Raw genomic sequence first — 24762 nt, 5'->3', positions numbered from 1 at the left:
GTTGGTCAGTATGCTGATGTTTAATTCTGAGAAACAATGTTTATTTGACATGAAGTTGGAGACAAGTCCAAGAGTAGCTCAAATAATACAAACTTCACAAAATTAAACTATTCTATTTAAAATGTTAATGAGTGCTAAAACATACATAGTCTAATTGTGCATCACATTTATATGAAGAAATGATTTTCTCAGCCTGGAAGCTATCCAGGTAAGGATACTGATACGAAGTGACAGATACTTCTTGCAATGAGATCAATTTAGCAATATGGAATTGTAAAGCGTGTGGAAGATGGCTTGTTTTTTTAAAGCTGTTTTTTTTTTTGTGTGTGTGTGTGCACATGCGCCTTTAGAAACAGTATTTTGTTGAAAATATTCTTGAAATAATTCAACTAACTGAAAACGAGACTGCAAAATTATCAGCATCATCATGGACAGTTCACATTTTTGAAAATGTGAGGAACGTCAGTACACTTTGCATGAGACAGTTACAGTTGAAGAAAAACGTGGTTTGACTAACAGTCTTCCTGTTTGTAGTTACTACTTTCTGTGGAGTCTACTGAGAACACAAAGCAAATTATAAAGAAAAAGTTAAGCGTAGATATACTTTTATACTTAGAAAATCTCCTATTTTACATATGTAGAGCAACATCTACTGGACAAAGAGTGAAATAACATGACAGTAGTTCACTTGCAGACTAAGTTTACTTTCAAACTGTTAAATGGAAATAACTGCATTATTTGAATTCCATCTGTAGCAAAAGTTACAGATTTTTAGGATAAAATAAGTATTTTGAACTCATAATAAATTAGACAAAATAGAACTAAAGAGCTTAACAGTTTTGGAAAATAAACTGCTATTAAATTATTATACTCTAAGGCTGAACTGCAGAGTTTCAGACAAGGAGAACAAAGCTTAAGAATTACTGCTGCACATATCACCACTTTTCTAATGCCTTAGAAAAAAGAAAAGAAGCCAATTCCTTTAAACCTCATACCAAATTAAAATTCATGCTCCTGCTGCTGGATTAAATAACAACAGAAAGTTCAGAGATCTTTGACATCTTACTTTTCTTAGTGGTTTTGCTGAAGATCAATCTTAAATCTTTCCTGCACAGACAGACCAAAACTATCTTGTGGTAAGACCAACGGTTACTACTCAGATATGCTGCTTCACCTAGAGTGATTCAAAGAACTACATTTTTTAAACTGTTGAAAATATCACATAAACCTTTAACTGACAATATCCTAAGGCATATAAGCTAACCTTTCAGAAGTAAAAAAAAATCTCCCCAGAAAACCCTAAATACCAAACAAGAGAAAATAAACACATCTCATTATTCATATATAGGGATTTTCTTCCCACATTTTTACTGTCTTGTACATTTGTTCAAGTCCATTGAAACAATCTTCTGTAACATTGTCACAAGACTTCTCACAAAACAGTAATAGTCAAGATACTGTTTCCAGAGTGTCAAGCATCCACAATGACAACAAGTAACAAGTGAAACAGTAAATATATTTCTTATAAGACAAATGAGATCTGTATGGTTTTTTATAGAAAAATGTCAAGCTCAAGTGTTGAATGAGATGTGCTGACACAAATAGTATTAGGTACCCTGGAATGAACCTGTGTTACACCACACCATCCCCTTTGCTCCTCTCAGGTGACTTGTGGCACACAAACATTTGAATTGAGAATGCAGTCCCTCCTCCTGCTTCCATCAATTTAGGGGCCTTACACATGGATGAACATTGAACATGGTCTTACATGTGACCAATGGATCAGAAGATGCAAAGTACATGGAAGTGAATTTCTTCATAGCTCAGAATCTGGCCCTCCTTGCAGACTAACAGGAAAACTACCTTTACCTCTCTTTTTTTTTTTTTTAAATAATTAACACAAACCATGTTTTGATGAGGCATAAGGTCACTGCATTTTCCACTAGCAGTCACTCTCAAGAACAAGATTTCTCAACCTCATTTACAGTTTAAGTCTCAGTTTCTCTTGAAATTGCTTTCCTTTTCATTGCACTCAGAGAAAGAAAATCACAACAACTTACAGTTGAATTTGTAAAGTTAAATTTCCAACAGCACCATTATCAAATACAAAAGTTGTCATTTCCCTTATGAAATGAACAAATTTTGTAAAAGTAAAACAGTACCAAAGTTTATTCTAGAGTCTTCTTCCTTCACTCAACACTATGAGTAAATGTAAAACCTTTCTTTTCATTTTTATCGAGTGAAAATATGATCATGAATAGAATCTATTTCACTGCAGCTAAAAGGATCATTATATAGACTATAGTACTTACGAATATCATCACATGAAAACATTATAGTAAATAAGAGACAGTGGCAACAAATAGAACTGATAACTTGAAAAGTCAATTTTTTATTTAGAGTAAAAGTAAAATGACACAACAGCTGTCACTGCAGTTCTGCTTTGGAGATAATTTTCCAGTGGAATAGCACAACTGTGATGACTTAGGTTTGTAAACACAGCAGGATACTGTAAGCATGACAGAATAAGAACTTTCAATAGATTAAATGATACTGTTATCATTAAAGAAAAGTTTTAGGTACACAAATCTTTAGGTACACAAATCTTTAGGTTCATATATATATATATATATATATATATATATATATATATATATATATATATATATATATATATATATATATATATATATATATATATATATATATATATAAAGAAACAGATGTGAATCAAACTAGCTAATTTTCCATCTGTTCTGTAGTATCCTGACTGACACTAATTACATCTCCTTGCAGACCTTGTCTTCACAGTTTTCTAGGACCCTGAACAACTAGCATCCAACTTGCAGTCACAAAACTTTGCTGTGATAGTTACGTAGACTAGGTGTGTACGAGCTCCTTGTCATCTGTTGAAGGGAAAAAAACACTACATTTTACCATGCCTAAGTCACGTGTTAGCCTTTGTCAGACTTACTCCTTGGAAACATCCCAATACTCCAATTCTCCTGGAGGAGCAGAACTGTTTAAGGACCAGAAGTGAAGTGAAACTTATTCTGTGATCAATTTTTAGCAATAACAAAAAGCCAAAAGCTATTAATTATCGAGTTAACTGTAAAATGCATCCTCTTCAAATGTGTAAATAGTGTACACACAAAAATAGCATGTTATGGCATCAATCTTCTTGTTTGTTTGTTTTGTTAATATCTTCTGCTACTTGGAGTATCAACGTCGTATTTACAGAAATTAGAAAGTAGATAATCTGAGCAAGGACTAGAAGCACAGATGACTACTGCAGCTAGCTACTTTCAGACAAGACTCTATATAGTACGACTGCATACCAGCACTCTGGACCTGGTCATTTTGCAACTCTTGTATTGATCCTATCTTCACCTCAAAATTCTTAAAGCTCAAGAAATGAGGACTCCTGAAGAAATGAAGTATTTTCTCTATAACTTCATCTTCCGTATATTTCTACCCTTCACACAATTTGCACTTCTATTTTTCAGATAATCAAAGAAGGGAAGTTTGCTAACTATGATTAAGAGGTGAAACCACACAGATATTGACTCCAGCATCTGGAATACACACACAGACACAGAATTCAAAGTTATCCCACTGTATGTATTTTACTGGTCAATATTTGTTATAAACCAAAGATAGCATCTCTCAAATGTGTAAGAGTTTAATACATTTATTTTTAAAATCTGAGAGACTTACAAAACAATGCTGTCTCTTCTTCCAATTAAATATAATACATCAAATAAAATTATTACAGAATTTTGTTATTTAGAACTCATTTATATGCAAGAATCCATACCTCACTGAATAGACTTCCATTCACGTAAGAAATCCAGAGTTTCCAGAAGTTGGGCAGCTGACTTACAACAAGTTTTGTCAGCTTTTCAACAAACACAACTTGCTGTGGAGCTTTGTACCGCCAGGCTAAAAGAGAGGAAATGGGAGGGGAAAAGTAATATTAAAAACATGGTATTAATAATATAATGCATACTACGAGCTTGCTGTTGCTTTGTATTACAAAAGTGGTAAGATATTATTTACATAAAACCTTCCAGTGGAAAAAACTAACAGCCTAATCTATATATATATTCATGCACACATGCAAATATGTTTTTCTTTCATATGCTTACAACACGGCAGTGCTATGAAAGTATGCACCTATACAAAGAAAGTCTATTCTGTATCTAATGCAACTCACTCAAGAATCCTTTCAGCTGTTCCTCTGTCATCAAAACACTGAAAGGTAAAATAACTTGAAAGACACTAGAAGTCTCAGGTGGTGAGGGGGTGATTCCAAAGAAGAGAGGGCTGCTAGGATAGGCTTGTGATCAAGGCAGGAAGTGAGAATGGGAAGACCACTTTATTTACAGCTCAAAGAATTTTCCATTGTAAAAGCCTGGGTCAGGTTGCCTATCTCTCACCTTTGTTTCCATTTGTATGGTGAAATATTTTCTCCAGAATATGGGAGAAGCCAACGTTATTGTTAGAATTCAGTAAATTAGCATGGATATTTGGATGAAGAACACAGAATTCTCATATAATACTATTCTATCTCCCACTTCACCAACCTCTTTAGAGAACTGGTATGCTGGCTAATAAAAGAAAGTAGCTTAGTTTGGCAGCAGATAACTTTTCTTGGTTGTGGGAGGAGAAATAAAGAGAAGGCTGAAAATGGGCAGAAGAAATGTGCCAAACAATATGGAAAGCCAATGACACTAAAATAATTCTCTATAACCACCCACCTTCCCCACTGAAATTTTCTTGGTTATAATGCTTTCAGCAAATTATGATATATAGGTAATTCTTGCATGATAAAAGACTTATTTCACCTCAATAACTAATGTTAACTACTTCAGAACATTAGTAAAATGAGCACAATACTGGAAAAAGGCCACACCTTTATAGAGGTTGATGGTGTTAGTTTTTTTCCTCCCTTTTTGTTGTCTTTTTTTCTATTTTATTTTAAACAAACTTCTGCCTTTTTATAAAACGATGAACGTAAAAACATAATACTATCCTATGTAGCTCCATGGAAATGCAGAAACACTTCAAGTGTAAAAAACCTTGTCTTTAATCTGCTAGACAATATTGCCTACACAGAACAGTTCACCAGTTAATAGCTGCATAACAGCATGTTAGTCATCACCAAAGCCTCATTATTTTGTTGTATTAGTAGATGGGTCTTGAATCTTCTTAAAAACAAACAAACAAACAAAAAGGTTTGTTTGCTTTGGATCTCCATACAGAATAGCAAGACAGGTAAGCCCTCAGTGCCTTCTACACATGCAGTACAGAAAAAAAAGTAAGAAGAGCATTGCACCTAAATAGCAATGAACTTAAGTTAGAGACAACATATTCTGACTCTAGGGCCTTCGGATTGGTCTCATAAGGCATTACGATGTTTTGATCCTACAGCTTTCCTTTGAAAGTTTAAGCATCAGTTTCTGGAATCTGACAGACTTGGAGACATCTTTTCCAGGTAGTACATGCAGGTTACAGATCCATAAATGAGACTCTAGAGCTAAATATAATCAGTTAAATTAAAATCGCCTTCAGTAAATGTAAGTATTTAAGCCAAGATACACACACAAAATTCAAGTAAGGGAAAATAAACTAAATGATCTATGTGGCTTAGCAACTTTGCATAGCATGCATACTGTTATCAGAAACTACTTCAAAACATGCAGATACTACAGAGAAACTCAAACTGCTTTGCTTGCATTAAGCATACACATTTTGAAATATAAACATTCTCCATCATAACCTGATGCAATTTCATCATTTCTCTTTTTGCTTAAAAATATCAGACATTTATAGATATGCTTTTTAAGGAAGTCCATGGATTTGAGAGAGCAACATCAAAACAGAATAAAGCCAGAAAGATATTTAAAAAACTGCTTTCCGCATAATTTCAAAACAAAATACCCTCTCCCATGACTCTCCCAGCTGGTGCGTATACTGAACTTTCTGAAATAAAACTTAAAGAATTTGTGTTAAAATTTGTGCTTCAAAATTTCAAGCAGCCTGGTAAGAAATGGCCTCTCCTGTGAAATACACATTTTGTCTTCCATGATATCACTGTAAAAAGATTTCAGAGCTGCACTGTGAAAGTCATGACACGGACATGACAGAGAGGTAGTGGAATGCTGCTCAAACTGAGTAATGTGCTTGTGATTCTCTCTTTGTGTTCAATGAGAACCAGGATTGGGTATGTGAAGTCACAAGAGCAGCTAAATGCAAGGAGATCTACCATAATCACACACAAAAGGTATACCAGCAGTAATGGAAAAGTTGGTGGTTATGCACACAAGAAAATAATTCTGGTACCGAGGAAAAAAATTAATAAGTAGATTTCAGTTGCAAGCTGCTTTATGCTTCCAGAGGGAAAAAAAACAAAAAACAGAAGCCTGGCTTGGTAAGCAATGCTAAGACATGAGAATAAAGAAGAAACAAGAGTTCCTAATGTTTAACATTTAAAGCAAGGTTCCATAATTTACCTCCAAGACTTTCTCTTTACAGAGATGTTGTAAGACAACCTGTAGCAGTGACTAGCACTAGTAAAGGTGACTGTAAATAACAAAAAACAGATACAACAAACAGATTCTGGGTTTCTGTTTGTCCTTCTGGCTATGCAACACAGTGAACATAGTACATAGTAACTGCAGGTATACATTTCCTAATAAAACAGCTGCCTACCATCATTACGGCCAGACTGAAAACTGCTGCCTCTTTTCAGTGAAGCTGTTTGACTGAGGTGGCCAATTGGAGATGGACGTACATCACTGTCCAGGTCTAGCATGGAGCTGTGGAGCAATGAGGTGCCTGAAGAGAAAGGAAGGACAACAGTCAATCGATATGAAAATGCAAATGTGTTCTAATTTAATTTGGAAGTGTTACAAAACTGAAGTTATCTAGCAAGAATATTCTTAATATTGCTTATTTAATAATGTTTGTATGTCCACTTCAATGCTATTCAATAACACTGCTTTTGACTCTCATAACAAAGCCAGAAACAGTAATATCTAGTGAGAAATATTCTCTCATTTATATGTCTCAGCTTTTACAGAGCTAAGGCTCTACCATTAATTGCTTGAAAGACATGGATAAATATGTATTTATATGACATTAATGGCATGACACACACTTTCTCATGGCACATGACTGAATATACTTTTCCACGATAAAGGTTTGCTGATCTAGTTAAGCTGTAAAGGGCAGAGCATTCAACTGTTTCTTAGATATTTGACCTGCACAGAATTCAGGCTGTAAGAGCCCATCCATCATGAAGCAGATAAACTAACAGCACTGTGTTCTTGTGTATAGCTATAAATCATCTTGTATGTATACACAGATAAAAACACACACAATATTTTGCAGAGAACCAGAGTTACTGTTTTCAACTAATTCTATTTCCTAGAATATCTGTCCACACGTAGATCACTGTAACTTAGTCCTAAACAATGATCTAACTTTGAAGAAGTGGATACTTGGAGGATAATAAATGTTTTGGAAAACAGCCATATCACAATGATTAGATCATGATTATTATTTTTTTAAGCATATCAAAGTACTGTATTTCTCTGTGAGTCTAAATTGCCACTTTACACATTTCACTTTATAGACACATTTCTGAAAGTAATCACAAAAATGGTATCTTCAGTGTCCAACTGTGGTGTATACCAATGAAATTAACCACAATTCATAATGAATTTTATAGTGAGAATCTCAGAGTTTGAGTTTACGTTGCTTTAGTTTTCCCATCAAAACCTAGATTCACCTAAAACAACAGCAAGGCCACAGAGTAAAAAGCACTAGCTCTAACTTTACCGTACATGGGTTCGAGAGTAACACAAAATAAAACAGATTTGAAGCTTACTTATTCTGAATTTGTGCTGCTGTCAAAGCAGCATAGCAGTAAAGATAACAGCAAAGATAACAGCAAACCACTCTATTTCAGAAGCTGGAGTTGAAAGAACAATATTAAGCATTGTGAAGCTTATTGCAGACTTCCAAAGCTGTTTTTGAAGAGAATTCTTCCTCTTACATTAATGGCTTTTTAAGAAATTTCCTGTGGCCTCAAGGAGGCACTGTCATTACAGAGCTAATGGTCAGTTCCTTGATTCATCTTGTTACTGTTCACACTATAAAACACCTACGCAAATAGACACATTTGCTGCAGTTAAAAGCTGCCACAGACACACTGCTCTAATTGACTCGATGAACCCAGCTATCTCTGGTCTGCATTATCATTCTGTTGACTGTATAACTGCACTTACTAACACTAGTTTATATTTACAAGACCTTTAAAATCAGTGAGCTTTCAGCTATATGGAATCTACTGCCATGGGTGACTGGCACCATGAACAATTTTTACTGTGAGTTTGAGTAAGAATTGGGGAAAAGCTTTTCCTTCTACATCAACTAAAACCGGAGAATAACGAGGAAAGAAAAAAACAAAGTTAACAGAAGTTTTAGAAGTAGGTACACATGCTGCAAATGCAAACAGTTAATTATGAACAGGTACAACTAAACTGTCCACACAACACAGATCTGGCGTAAGGTTGCATATCATCTACATTTGGATTTAATGTGATTACTAAAGCATATCTTAAATGTTATAGATTTGCAATAATTAATTAGTGTGAAAACTTCTGATCAACCTTGCAGAACAAAGGGGAAACAAATCTATTTCTCTCTAGCTTTAGAAACCAACAACCAAAAAAATAAAAAAAGATACATCTGAGAATTTGTAGAGAATCTTTCCATAATAATAATAAAAAAAGAATAATTATAGAAAATATTGAGAAGTTTCCAGTGTCTCCCATAGTTCTTTGGTTTCCACAAAAATATGATTGAGATTCAAAACATCTATCTTTTATTAGGTTGGAAAAAAAAACATGCCCAAAGACAAATCAGAACTCTTACAGGCATTGCTAGTAAAAAAGCAAATTTATATACATATTTTATATTTTAAAATAAAAAGTAGCAATCCTATTTTGACAAAACCTGTGTTTAGAAAAAGGCACGATACACCAAAACTTCCCTCTTTGATGTCTTCGTATAGAATTTACCTTTTCACCCCTCAAACACCTTGTTAATATGAGGAATTTCTTATAAACAGATGGTCTCTAAAAATGACAGAGCCAATTAGACCTCAGAATTAAGAAAAACAGATACACTTACCAAAACATCTTAACGTGAATTAGTTCAATTAAAACCATTTGTCTGAGGGAGCTGAAAACCTTAAAATCCTGTATTGCTGATGATATACTAACCCCACACTGCCCAAACGGTTTATATATTCACCAGTAACAGAAAACACGTAAAGAATACTCTCTTGTTCCACCAGAAAAACCACATCATCAGTTTGCAGCCATACCAGGAAAAGAAAGTTTAACATGAACTAATTTCTTAATTGGTTGTCTAGCATTACAAGCAACTATAACACAGCAGCAGGGAACTACAACAGCACATATACCCTCAGGACTAATAAACATCTGGACTTCATTAGCAAAGCTGATCTTGCTTCCACTTGACCAGAAGATAGCGCTTGAAGACTACATGCTAACACATAAATCTTATACTAAAAAAAAAAAGTGGGAGTTGACTTACAAACACTTTTTCTTCCAACCCACCTCATTCCTTCTCTGGAGCCATGAGCTTAAACTTAGCCACACAATGTAATGCAATTAATTAATGTTAGTGTGGACTGTAGACAATAATATTTATAAAGCTAAATGAATTACTCAAATACTAATTTTACTGCTGTTCATTTTTTGCTTTGTATGGAATTTCTACTTTTTTAGATCCTGAATATAGGATAGCTATCTCAAGTTTTTAGAAATAAACATTTTATTGGTCTAATACCTTTTAAGATACCACATATTCACCGACACTCGTTTTATAAAAATATACCGCATCTTTGAAGCTACAGTAATTTTCAATTTGTCGTTTTTCTCCCCCCCCCCACCAAAAAAGAACAACAAAACAGCATCTACATGGGGCATATCTGTCTGACTCCCATGTCAAGTGTATATTTAACCATAGGAAAAATAAGAGCACTACATTATCCTCTCTTATCAAACAGTCGTGACAAAACAGAAGTATAATTAATTTCATTATAAATAATTACATTGGCAACTGTAAATCACACAATCAAACAAGTTTTCAGAAACCTAACATTGCTTTATTTTTTTCTTTTTAAGTGATTTTACTGGGCTTCAATTTTTTTTGTGAACAACGTATGTAGAATAAAATTAATTAAGATACTGTGTGAGATAGAAAGAGCACTGTCTTTTTTTCAGACCTCTGCTTTAGTGCAGTAAGATATCATAAGAATAAAAATCTCAAAAAAGAAAAAAGCACAATGCTTTTTGAGGTCATTTACTATATTTTCCGCTTTCCTCCAAATTAATCAGAGCTAGACTCAATACATGGTTTATGATACTGATGCATATGCCTTGAGTTTTTGTGCATGCTGTCTGCACGCTCCTGGCATGCACTGTGCTGCACCCTTGATATAAAAAGACAACTAGCATGAAATGTGCCTAAAATAAGACTTTTTCATGCTCAACAACTGAAATCTCTGAAAGCAGCTTGAGTTTTATGTTTCATAACAATTACAAAACTAAGTATAAAGAGGTGCCACAGAGCTGCCAGGCCATAGCTCTGCCTGGTTCCCACTGCCGCCTCACAGGTCTGGGCTCCTCAGGGCACCGGGGGAATCCCACCTCCGGATGCCAGCTGGCTACATCCGTACCAGTCACCTGAAGCTTTTTAAAAGGCTTTTTGCAAAAGATACTTTGCAAAAGATACTGACTGACCATCAGAGGATTACACAAAGCGTTTTTTGCAGCTACAAACAAAAACATTAACAAGTGGCCAACCTCGGGCTGAGTCATTCGTCAGCATGATTTTCCACAGCAAGTCATCACGCAGACTAAATGTATATACATAGCACGTATACGAGCAAGATTAGGAAAGAAAAAGCCTCTACAGATGTGCAACCAGGTGAATACAGTTACTGTATTCTTTCATCCATTATGTATCTGAGAGCGAGTTTTCTCACAGGCCACAATGGTGAAGGAAGGCTGATCTATAGCCTCCGGACGCTCTGAAGGGCGGCCGACTTCCTTACCACCCTTAAACACCTTTGAACATATTTTCCTGCGCACAGCGGGCCCTTGTCCTGTGCTGCAGCCTGACCACCCACTGTTGCTTGTTGACCAAACACGCGGTGCCTGGAGCCTGCACTGACACAAGCAGGATAAGATTCCTTTCAAGGACGCCGCAGAGAGAATTTCAATTTGTCTGGGCAAGAAATAAAGCAAGCAGAAGAAATTACCTAAAAATTAACCTGCTCAGCAGATGAATGACTGCATTTTCTTTTTTCTTCTTGAGTACCCTTTTCTTTCTAACATTACATAAACATTTATTTGGAATTTGACATTTTTAAATCATCAACAAGAAAATGGGCAGCATTTCTAGCTGTGATTAGTGAGATGAGTATGGAGATTAAATCGCTCTACTTTAGAGAGAGAACATTTTGGGAATATATTTAAAAATTAAGACTTTTTTTTTTTTAAATTTTAAAGCTAGCCTTTGTTATCCCAACTGTAGAATGAAACCATTTTTTGGTTCACCACAAAAAGGGCAATTGGGTCTACTGTTATTTTGAGTGGTGTTCTAAGTATTTTGCAACGTAAGGGTAAACCTTATTGTCAGTCCTGCAGGCCAAAGTACTCTGAAGCAAAAGCCAAATAGTTCATACTCTGTGTATAAACAAAAATGATGTCATTTTACTACACTAGCTCCAGTGGACACTAAGATCTTCAGTGACTTTGAAAACAGTTCACTTCCACTTCATTTCCTATGTAATGATTTAACAGATTCCAGAAAATATCAAGGTAAAATTCTGGCCAGAGAATAGCTTCCTTTAGCTTCTGTGGTACCAGTTTATTCAGCTTTGGTTTTAAACTACCTCTGCTTCTTCTTAGTCACAGTATTTAGTACCTGTGGGCTAAGTTCTTATTATTTAAAGTATTAGATAAAGAACAATGCCCCCCTACAATTGCTAATGGAAATCTAAACAACAGCAAAGTTACAGACACAGGTGGTAAAAAGACAAAAAACAAATCTAGTGTCAAATTTTGTACTGATTAATTTTAAAATTTAATTAATAACCTATTAAGGGTTTGCTTGACATCTGCTGTCAAAAGAGAATTTCTGCTACGGACATGGGATGTAGTTTAGACACTAAATGGTTCCCAGCTGCTAGAAATCTTCTTCCAGATGTACAGTAAGAAAAGGCAATGGAAGAGAACCAGCTGCTAGGATAACAAATTGAAAAGGCCCTTTTGACACAAGCCTTGCTGGTCTGTCTGATCTAACAAAGATAGATCATTCACTGCATGGTGAACAGAATCTCAGCACAGAAGGCAGACCAGCAGTCTAAGTATCCATCTCCCACCTTCATGCTACATAAAATCGCTGTTACCCTGGCACAAAAAGTACTGCTTTTTACAATAATTCGAGTTCTGAAAGATTGTATTCTTTCAGCAGTTAGAACAACAAAAATCCATCACTGTGACTGAACTAGTATACTGAGTATCAAGAACTACCTCCACATTGGAAACATTGAAAGGCTATATATTTTGCAGCGGTATCAAGATCACACTGTCAACTTGTGTTTCCATTTACTGGCTTAGTTTCTAAAGGGATTGACAGCATATATGCACTAAAATCACATGTAACTAAAAAAAAAAAAAACCTGCTAGATGTTATCAGTCACTTTGAAGATAACTAATTTAAAGTCCCTATCCATTTTAGCTCACAGGATCATGAAACCTGTCCAGCCAATATTAAAGCCCAAGCAATAACCATTGGCCATAGAGGAAACGGTCCAACCTCCATAGCTTCAGTTCTGATACTTACAGTAAGAATCTAATTGCTTAATTCATTTTGGCTAGCTGCCTAGTGCCCCAGGCAAATTTTCAACTAAATCTCATTTATTTACATTTATTTTCATGCCATTTTACGTTATTATATCCTCCAGGTTTCCTCTACTCCAACAAGACTGGAACGCATAAACCATAATAGAGATCTAAAATTATGCCTAAATACTAAATTGCCAAATAAAGTCAAAAATTACAAATATATAAAATTTTAGTTGAAGGAAACTCTTTTTCAGTTACCTACCAGGTCTGAAAGTCCTTAGGCTTCTTCAAGTCTTAGTTCAAAGCTCAGAAGAAGCAATTCAGACTATGGCTAATAAAAGGCATGAAATACCACCAGCACAATTCAGTTTGTCATCCATGTACTTCTTGCTAGACATACTAAAAATAATGCTTTGAGTGAGCATAGTGCTACTCTGTGTTAAACTTCATATTCATAGCCATTGAAAGAATTCTTGTTTTAGCATCAGGCATCTTCATCTCCCTAACAACTACCTACATACAAAGTAAAAGCAGCAAACCAGCATTATCTGCTTTTGGCCCTTTCAGTGGGCACCAATAGCAGTTAGCAATCAGATTTATAAACAGAATCTGTTATTGTTTCAAGAAATCACTTCACAACCATAATAAATAAATAAAATGGTTTCAGTAACAACAAAACAGCACAAATGCCTATCCCATTAGTAAAACAGACACATTAAATAGAAAACATACAAATCTCTTTATTTGCAAGCTTTACTACATCTACAGAGCTAGAGCTCCAGGCAGTTGCACAAGAGTCCCACGTCCACAACTGCATCTTTTACAAAAGACTTCTGCATATCAGAGGAGGACGGTTTTACATAGGGACACTCACATTACAGTTTTGTGGTCAAGGTGTCACCTGTACTGCCTTATGTTTCCAGCAACTTTGTGTTGTTGGATTTCTCTCTTTTTGTCCTGGCTACTCATATGCAAGAGCAGAAGAAATTTTTATCTGCTATCATACATGCATATTCACTTGTTGCAACGCATGGGTTTGAATTTCAACAGTTTTTCAAGAATATGAACATCTTTGCATGCACTTTTTATTTCACAAATAAGAACGTTATATTATGGTTACATGGGGTAGGAGATGGAGTAAAAACAAAGATGTGCGAGCAACAACTGCTACATATGAGTACGTAATGAAGTCTGCATAACTTGAGATTAATCAAACCAGTAGGGTTGTCCAAGGCTGAGAGGGAACGGTATATTAATATATACACATAGATATACCTCAAGAGAAGTCCACTCCAAAATCCTAAATCAGCTATGAATCGTTTGTACATGGAACTTAAAATTTCTCATCCCACTTAGACCTTTGAAATAAAGGCAACCAACTAGCTTATGTGTGCAGCAATCTGATATATTAATAATTGTCAATTAAAATCAAAGGAAAAATCTGACAATAAATTTAATGTCTTAAAGACATGCTGATAAATTTTCTGCCAAAATTTTGCAAAGCTTTATATACCATTCAATTTTTGGAAATATCACTAAAACAAGTTGGATTAACTGATTAATTAAAAACAGAATTTGAAACACACAGGACTTCTGCTATCACCAGAAATGAATTCAAACTGATCACCAAGATCATTACAACACTGTAACTTTATGACATTCTCTTATCTTAAGCTTCATTAGAGATTGTACTCTGCTATAATACTTCACACGCCTACAACTGCAAGCATTTTTTACAAAATCGAGTTAATTTCTAGTAGCAGACAAGAACAGAAGCTGTTCTATGCTTATTTTACATATTAGAGTAACAAGGAGTATGAAAGATTTACACTTAGAGATTTAAGAATATTTCTATTTATGTTATTCTGGTATCTACATATATACCCTAAATCATTTGCAGTCTCCTGTCAGCACTTCCAACTGTCTCAGCATATGTTAGCTCACTCCACTCCTTAACTTTGCTTAGGATAGCCTTGAAAATGCCCCCACGGGACACAGAAAACTAAATTTATTTCTTGTCAATGTTGGAGCTTTGTGTTGATTGTTATTACTTGCAGCCCAGACAAGATGATACATCAAAATCTCTTAGAGAAGATAGGAGTAGATCTTATTTCTACGTATTAAAAATGTATTAAGTTGCAATGACTAAAGGATCATCCTGGTAGCGCATAAACAACTTGAAACACATTGTTGGTTTGTTATCAATGAGTATATTTGGAATAAATTCCCTTTATGCATTTAATTTTGTTTTTTAGCCTGCACAGGAAATAACTGCAACGGTAGCCATCTCTTCCCAATCATGACCCAAAAATAAATTATTTGAGAACATTTGGTGTTTTGTGGTTAGCTACTAAACTCCTGTCCAGGAATGTCAATAGAAGACTTCTCCAGATAAGAAAAGCAAAGGTTCTTTGTCTAATTACAGATCCATTTCAGGTAGTCAAATTCATCACGTGTAACAACTTAAAGCTCTCGTTTGCTTTGAAAAATACTAAGTCAACAGCAAAATTATTCCGCACAAACTCAATTTAAAGTTGAAAAATAAAACATATGTACACAAATGCATAAATAAATACAAACTGTCTCCACTGAGTTTTGACTCAGTCAGCTTGAACAGGTTCACAGTCAGCCAAAAAACAGCTAATATCAGCCACCATTGCTGGTATGTTCAAGGTGGGAGTATTCACATATTCTAGCATACACCAATGGCTAGAGAGAAAATATATTATCCATGCTCAGAAGAGAAAACTAGAAAAATATCTAATGCATTTCTCAAGAGGCTGTCAACATTATGACCTATCCCCTCCCTCAAACACTTACGTACAAAAGCTACTCTGGAAGCATGTTTTAAGGAGGATGCTAGTTTGAAAATTTACTACCACATTCTAAAAAATAACTTCTGATTTTATGAATACATAAAACTGATTTCTGATTTCAAGATGATTAGAGACCTCAAAGTCATGCAAAACGAATTAGACATCCGAGTGAAAAAACACTCTTCTCCTTCTAGAAAATTATACATCAATAAAAGTAAATGAAAACAGATGCCAAGTCTCTTATCACAGTCAGCACTGTTCTACTTGACAGTTAACACCAACTCTTCCAAGTTTTCTCTTCGCCTTCTCCCCTCTGGCGTATGTTAAAATTAAAGATCCATGGAAAGAAGAAATTGAGTTTAGCAACTTTCCTTTGCTCAGGTAGATACTGCATTAGGAATACCATGAACCAGGATCAACTCTCGAGTGTTTCACAGCATGTGCAAAAACTACATCACTAAGGACCATATAAAAGGATGAAAGAAAACTATTTAAATGTCACTACACTAGCTCTTTAATAGAAGTCACACTATATTAGCATTTTCTTTTCCATGCAAATATTAACTATTCATACATGCATTCACCAGGCAGACAAGCTATGCAAATTCCTCCATCTGTGAGCCAAACAAAGCTGCTAACATAAGAAGTTCCTCTGATATAAAGGCTGAGGTAAGCAGAATTGTTGCAAGAAAAACATAAAAAAGGTTAAGATTTTCAAGACAAGCCAAGGAATTTGAGTCCATTTTTGATTAATTACCGGAGGATGCATATCAAAATTATATAGACCGCATCTTTCTGCCCCTATTTTTTCTTGCTAAGAAGCAATATAATGTTCTGCAACTGACAAGAGAGAAATAAAACTTAGAATCATTGACAGTAGCCTTGACAGATATATACTGCAGGGTTGGGTCTCTCAGGTTTGCGGGAAGGATGAGAGATGAGGAGGTTTTGGAAACATTCTGGATTTTGACTAAGAGGACAAGAAATCAGCCTGGCATTCCAGCTGGTCCCACAGTACTCAATAAGTGTTGTAGAAAAGTATGTGCATAATTTAATCGAAAACTTATTGACATCACTGCCAATGATGCACTCCACAAACACTACACCTGAAGTTGTAATCTCTGCTAAAGAAGAAAATGTAAGCATACTGCAGCAATTAATTTCACAGCACTTATCTGCCACAGCTCTAAGTAAAATTCTTGGTGCTTCTCAGAGGAGAACACCTTTCTCGGTTTGGGACACACAGCAGCAAAACTGAACGTGGGAATTACCTACAAGCCAAGTCAGACTCCAATAAGCCTACTCATTTCAGGAATATCAGCAAACTTGCTTCTCAAGAAATCTTAACAAGACAGTATTTTCATTTTTCTAATGCAGATTTTACTACTAGAAACACCAGGTCTATAGCCTCCTGCCTACTCCCTTTTGAAAATACAAAGATGAGATGGATTATGACTGGTAACTAAATTGCTTCCACACCTGTAAAGTATCAATTGAGGGTGCACTTCTTCAAGGAAGAGCTCTGGCAGAACTAGACAGAATACAACTAAGTATTCATATAGCTCTTAATGTAACATGGACAAATTGAACTCTTGGACAGTCCCACAGGTCTGGGACTGCCTAAGAAGAATCAGTTTTGAAACTTTACAGGGGAAAAACAAAACAAAAAGAGAACCCTGTATTATCATTTACTACATATCAAGAAATTACACTTTACCATGTGGTACTTCAATATTCTCCATAGCTACTTACTACTGGCATACTGCATGGGGAAGAAATATAAATGGTGGATTTAATGTGACCTTCTAGTAGTATTTCTAGAGAATAGTAAACCTCAGACATATGATGGAGATTTAATGCTTTTCCCATTTAAGAAGCTTAAAATTGTTAAGTTAAACAAAAACAAAATTACAACAGGTATTTTTTTCTTACAAAATAAAGAGAAAAAAGTCAGTATCCAGCTTCATGAAAAGCTGTCAAAATTAAGGGGAGAAAAAAAAAAGTATCATTTATACACTAAAATTTGTCAAAGAAAAGTCAATGCCAAATTCCTAAGTGACATATACATATATATAACAAAAAAATATCCTTACCTTTTTGCTCTTTAACATAGCTCTCCTTACAGTTGTGCATGAGCTGCAGAATCCACTGATGCTGAGCACCAATGCACTGCCAAGCAGGGTCCCCAGGAGCATGAAGATCAGAAAGATATCTGTAAAAACCAAGCCAAAAATCACAGCTCTGACTTGACACACTAAAGGCCTTATTAAAACAGAAATATATTTATACATATATTTATACACATACACACACAGATATGTAACTTAAAAAATTCAAGAACTTGTACCCAATGCAAACACAAACCTTGTAATCTCACTTCCTAATTTTGAGAAGCAAAATTCCAGCAAAAACCCCTTGCAATAATAAACAAAAGCATATATACTGAATATCAGACTAATACGTATTTTCCATTGTGCCTCCGGAAGCATTCTCTGGTAACCAAGCCTTCTCTCTGTCAAAGTTGCTAATCAGTACTTCATGTCTCACTTGAAACCACTGATGACACCTCAAGCATATAACATATGGTACTTTGCTCCCCACTTTGTATGTCTCTATTGGAACAGGCAAGTATAGAAGGAATTAATTTTGGTGGCTCATTAATTCTAGCATGGATATGCACTGGCAAATGTAAATTAAGCTCCTGGTTGTACCATTGTTTCATTTTCTCTTTTTTTCCCATTAGGATGTGCACACACTGTGGAAGTGTATTTTATTTACATGTATATACATACACACATCACTCCAAAAGTAATGCCTCCCCTATTTATTTCCACGGAAACTACAATAGCTACAAAGAACAAATTCTCAGCTACAAACACTACTTTTCAACACAGTCACCATTTTTAGCTATGCATTTTCACCAGTGATGAAAAAGAGCCTGCATGCTGTGCTTATGAAAATCTGTCCCAGCAGAGGTGACCTACTGTCATCCCCAACTGAAACACACCACCTGCTGCCTCACTGTGCTCACATCCACTGTTTGGTCTCCATAAATGTTCAGGAACATCAGAGAATGTCAATGGGTGCCATTTTTTTCCCCACACAGAGGAATTTAATAACACACCTTTGTTTCATGCCCACTTACATGTCAGACAACTCCTCTGTTGCCTTCTGTCATACAGCAACAAATGTAACACAGTATATTGGTAGGAAGGTTTAGCCTCTACTGCCATACCACCAACACCTGCCTCTGAAGCCAAAGGCCAACGTGAAAAACCAGGAGTCATTACTTCTGGAGCGGCCCTCATATTATTTTACATGCATATAGGGTAATGAAAAGGATGAACAGGCTGCCCAGAGAGGCTGTAGAGTTTCCCTTCTTGGAGATGCTCAAAAGCCATCTAGACATGGTCCTGGGCAGCCCAGAGGGTACCCCTGCTTGAGCAGTGGTTGGATCTGATGGTCTCCCACCTCAAACATTCTGTGCTGTCTGACAGGGGTTCTTAATTACTGACAGTAAAAACAAACAAACAAATGTTCTGTTTTTGGGGAGAGAAGAGTACAGAAGCCACAGCTGTTTTTGATTCCTAAAAGAACACAGAAATAGTGTAATCTAACGCATGGCATTTATGACTACATAACTACAGTAATATCAAACGACTATTTTCAAAAAGCAGTAGCTGCTCTACTATTTCACGTGCTACATTATATTCTGCTTTAAAGAGACACAGGACAAATTCAAAAATTCAAGATGCTAAAGATGAAGTACACTGACTTCTCTTAAACGGTACAGTGGATGTTTAACTGCTTCACAAAAGTGATGTTATTACAATAATGCCTAAAGTTAATCAGGACTGTACTGCAAAATCTTGTCTCCTTGTCTGCAGTACTTCCACAAACAAAATAAACTGTCAAAGTACAATCGGTGAGATAGATGAGAACATTACACAACCAACCATTTTGACAGGGCGATATTTATAAACTATGAGCTCAAGTCTTTCTTCAGCATTTAGGGGGACTTTAGTCATTGTTTAGACACGAAGTTAAAAAAATACTGCTGGCATTGGAAATAATGCATCTCCTTACTTTTTCAGTGGTATGTTAAACAGTTTCTGAACAGTATAAAATAATGACCAGTGTAAAGAATGTAGTAAATTAAGGAGAAAATATGAACTGAAGCTTAATTATGAAGATTGAATATATACATATATGCACATTCATACCTACACATATCTGCACACATACATATATTGAATATCTTGGTAAGAGCACAGCATTTCAGATATCACTCTGGCTTAGATATCGGAGATATACAAAAAGAACATATCAAGGAAGGAAAAAATCTCTAAAAAGAAGGAGTTTCTATGGAAATTATTTTAGAATTAGGATTTCACTAAATTTCATTTAACTGAAATACTCTCAAGCAAGTTTTCTTCATGCCTTGCCTCCACGAAACAAACTAGAATAACCAGGTCAGCATACCTAGTATACTGAATTTAATTTAACGGCTTTTTATGTTGGGCTTCTAAATTCTTTATCACAAAACTATTTCAGATTGGTATACTCCTTGCTCTCCTTCACTATCCTGTTCTACACGTGGAATATATCTGGTTACATGAACAAAGTTTGTTTTAACGTAGATTGGGATAGTCTCAAAGATTCAATAAAACTCAAGATATGGGACTGGAAAAAAAAATCTTAAAAAACAAAAGAAAACAAAAAACATGCACAGAAACAGAAGCATATACAACTCATTCTTCCAAAGAATCTGAAGAAGAGTTTGTAAGACTTAGCTTAGATAAAGAGGTTATTTTTAAGGTTTTTCAGGACTGAAATAGAAAAAGAGAAACAATAGCCCTTTTCAAGACACACAAATGTTTAACACTACTCATCTTAAAACTTAACTCTAATAAATGTGTAATATTTACATGGCACCTAGAAGAATGAGAAGCACTCTACATAAATGTACACTGGTCATTGTCCTCATAAAGTAACAAAGCAAAGGGGCAGAAGACTCCAGTACTCCTTGTCGGTGAAATTAGGCCTAGTGAAGACAAAAAAAACTGAAGACTTCACACAGGCATCAGATTTCTAAGAATGCCACATGCACACTGCATTTGGTCTACAACTTTTAAGATCAGTGGAAAAAAAACACTAAGAATATCAAGCCACACCGGGAGACCTCCAAACACCTAGGTCTTAAAAGCTTCCAAGTCATCAGATGTTTCAGAGTGCTCTAAGTTCTGTCTTCAAGGATAGTAAAGCAGGCTTTAGGAGAAGGTCCAACCAGCTCATATCAGTATTCCTACCACTGACTATGACATAACCTTTCAGAATGAGAGCAAATATAGCAACTTTAATGAAAACTAGGGAACTGGTAAATGTTCATGAAATGCAAAGGCAATTCATTATTTAGAATGAATAGTAAAAGAGTCAAAACTAAATTTAAACTCATGCCTAATTAAAACCTATTATCCAATTCAAAATGATTCAATTTGAATACCAAGCTGAAATGTAGTACAAATTCATAAGCAGTGTTTTGAGATCTGCATCTTACAAGTGATCATTTCAGACATGGCTTAGAATGAGATGGTTTAAGAAAAAGCAATGAATCTAAACATACCTTTATGATTTAAAAAAAATTCAATCACTCCATAAACAATCTAGCATCAATCTAAAATCATTGTGTATTTATAAAATCATAACAATCTATTTGCAGCTTTAAAATCAGTATTTGAACTATCACAGAAATAGTCACAACCCTATTTAGGGCAGATTAAAACATACATCTGACACCATATACCTGAAGAAGACACAAATCAAATGATTACCTTATATAACGCTTCTGATCATGCAATGTTGATGGAGTTTCAAGGAGTTTATCCAATAGAAGTTCTCTTAGAGCTTCTATTCTGGTTTCAACTTCAGCATAATCTAGGGGGTGAGGAAATAAATCTAATCTGCAGCTTCAGCAGTAGCATGAACTGAAAATTACATTTCTAGGACATCAGACACTTTTGGATTTATTATGGAAAAAATTTTATAACATGTACCTGGCATTTTCATCTACAACAGATCTAATTTTCAACTAGATGTCAGAGAGAACTATCCACAGTCCCATTCTTAGTCACTGTAACCTTTTTTTTCCCCTCTATCAAATGCCTAATCTTAATAAATAAGCGAATTTGGCTGCAATTCCATATTTTGAAGAATATATCTCGCTTAGAAAATTTTCTAGAAATACTTTTTAATTATTCTTATAAATCCATAACTCTTAAGGATTAAAATCATATGTCTCTTTAAACTATGTGCATTTTAGCTTATAAGTTGAGAAGAAATAGAAGTAATACAATCCACATCTTACATTTTTTGAATACTTGAACTTCCGTCTTTCCAAAGAGTGACTTGGCTTTTTCATAATCATTAATAACCACATCATAATCACCCTTAAAAACAACAACAAAAATCAAATCAACATTTATATTTGTTAAAAGGTAACGGTAATTTCAGAAAAGAGAGAAGCATCTTTAAAGGACTATACCTTCTGGATATTTCTTTCAATATTCAATGGAAGGTTGAAAAGAAACTTAAAACGCTGAAGAACATTGAGTGCATTTCTTGTTGAATCAGCTTTATCCTTGCGGCCCAGCACTTCTTGGAATAAAGTATCTGCTGTGTTACTGGCTCCTATTTTAAAAAGGATGAAGTTAAAGGAAAGTGGAGTAAGTTAAGGCATGGGTTTAGATCATATGCAGATTCTCCTCATTTTCATCTTCATTTAAGCTTTTTAGAGAACAAATAATTACTGCTAAGTCTTCATTTTTTCTTCTGTTCAACAGTTTTAACATTTTACAACTGATGAAGTACTATTTCAGAGAGAACCACTTAGCATTTTAATGTGGTAAGACCCCTGTGCAATTAAAAACAATCACTCTTTCCTATTTCAAATGCCTAACTTTGTTGCAGATATTTTATAGTTTGCTTTGGCTCCAGATCTACATTTTTACAACTAAATTATGCATCTCAGGATATAGAAAAAGTCACAGAAAGTTTTCTCTCTTAGAAAAGTATAATTTCATTATGTTAATTAATGCCAAAGCTTCCGGAGTTATGACCACAAATTTCACAAACCTTTTTAATTCCCAAATTAAGTCTTAAAAAAGATTAATAACGTTTGATTTAAATGAATCACTTTTAGAAGTACTGATGATTAAATCATAGACAATGGTGTGACTGAAAAATCTAACTAGTTGGTCGTTGTAACAGAATGAACAGAAGTTGTCTTTACAGTGCATTATAACCTTGTTCAGTTTCATCATATACAGGATCAAGCCTAGGGCAATAATTTCATGCAATTACATTTCTATATTATTTGTGGATATTCTTCAATACATAAATCCTTAGAACTTTTTATACTGAAATTATAATGCATTCTACTTTGTAATAGAGTTCTTCCATACTTCCTGAGAAAATAATAGTATTCATTTATATTCGCATGCGATTATTTGTATTTTTCAACTCATGACTTATTTTTAATTAACCAATAAAAGAAACAAAAACTGGAACTGTTTTAGCCTTTTTGATCATTGCGTGTAAAAGTTTCTACATTATCTGGTCTAGTGACTATAATTTAAGCAAAGATGAAAAAAATTACATCAGTCTCACTGGGTGGCTCGCATGCCATTTTCTCTAGTCAACACTGTGGGTGGCCTGTTCATGTTAAAAGTAGTCTTTGTAAAATAATTGTTATATCTAAATAATGTTTAAACTTCCTTGAAATTTCGAAGCCCTGATGTAAAATAATGTTTTGTCAGGACAGCTATTTCTACTACACACTATTTAATATAAAATACTTTAATCCACTATGGAGAAATACACAATGAAAACAGTTAGCAGGATATCTAAATGCAGATCACTGATGAAGTTTGATTTTATTTTCTCTTGATGTTTTATTATACGTTAATTTTTTGACTCTTCAGAGTAAATACAATTGGTTTGTTTGAATTCATAAGTTTCTCATGCATTCCATTAACAGTAAAGAAACATACTATATCTCTAAAGTTTCATTGACAAAACATTTTTTTTTATTTCAAATGCCTTTCCAAATGCGTAAATACTTTTTCAGAGGCAATTAGCAACTGTAGGAACTGCACAGTGATTTCCATCTTCAGTCCAAAACTGCATATTTACCTGTACAAAATTATTGATGCAATATACTCAATTTAAGGAAATGATTTAGCTTTTTTATTTTCTGTTTTACTTAGAAAATAAAATAGCTTAAATCAAGTGCCTCGATCACATTCAATACTTGGTTCAAAATAGGCTTTTCATTTAGAGCTTAGAAAAACATTGTAAAATTTCTTCCCTTCTCTCCTCTTCCCAAATCACTTCTACATTAACAATTTATTTGTTGACTAGTAATGAATTATCTAAAAGTATATTAGGAAGCTCATGGATAAAGACTGACTGACTATACTTTCCAAAATGACAATATACTCGGTGCAAATTAAAAAAAAAAAACAAAAAAACTTGTTATCCAACAGTTGTCTTTCATAGAACCTGTCAAACATAATGGAATTTGATTGACTTCCTGTAAAAAGAAAATTCCTTGCAAAATTAATTGCAGCCTATGGTATGTTTTTGTGAAAACACATTTTATAAGTTATTGTAGGTTATTCTACCTACAAGAGCAGATTCTACTTCTACTAACTTATGACATTTCAATCCAATAATTTGGCACACTTTCTCAGCAAGTTTACTTGCTGTAGAAAGCATCCTTTGTCTTAGAAGTTGAATCAAGCTATCAACATCAATTGCCTTTTAAGATATGCAGCTACAAATCTATGAAATGTAAAATTCAACTTAAGATTTGAAGTCATTTCTGAAAGCAGATGCTGCAACTCAAGGATTACAGAAGCACTTGGAAAGTTTGCTCTTTACAGAGTAGTAACTAAGGACACTTCTGAATGGTCAGACAAGAAACAAAGCTTTGA

The 24762-nt window shown here is 34.7% G+C and overlaps 1 protein-coding gene across 1 annotated transcript in view; it reads right to left on the bottom strand.

Annotated features, from left to right (window-relative positions):
- Positions 1-24762, bottom strand: part of EXOC2 (exocyst complex component 2) — a 127912-nt gene that overhangs the window by 53854 nt on the left and 49296 nt on the right. The window contains exons 8-13 of the mRNA XM_065753320.1: positions 22311-22456; positions 22134-22215; positions 21601-21703; positions 17863-17981; positions 6715-6840; positions 3818-3942 (exon numbers count right to left, since the gene is read on the bottom strand). Coding sequence (XP_065609392.1) covers positions 3818-3942; positions 6715-6840; positions 17863-17981; positions 21601-21703; positions 22134-22215; positions 22311-22456 — 701 coding nt within the window. The remainder of the gene's footprint in view (positions 1-3817; positions 3943-6714; positions 6841-17862; positions 17982-21600; positions 21704-22133; positions 22216-22310; positions 22457-24762) is intronic.

The sequence above is a fragment of the Cyrtonyx montezumae genome, unplaced genomic scaffold, assembly GCF_038088225.1.
Source record: "Cyrtonyx montezumae isolate F1298 unplaced genomic scaffold, pur_monq_1.0 scaffold_8, whole genome shotgun sequence".
Taxonomy (NCBI): domain Eukaryota; kingdom Metazoa; phylum Chordata; class Aves; order Galliformes; family Odontophoridae; genus Cyrtonyx; species Cyrtonyx montezumae.
Note: the sequence above shows the minus strand (reverse complement) of the source record. Positions and strands in the feature narration are given on the sequence as shown.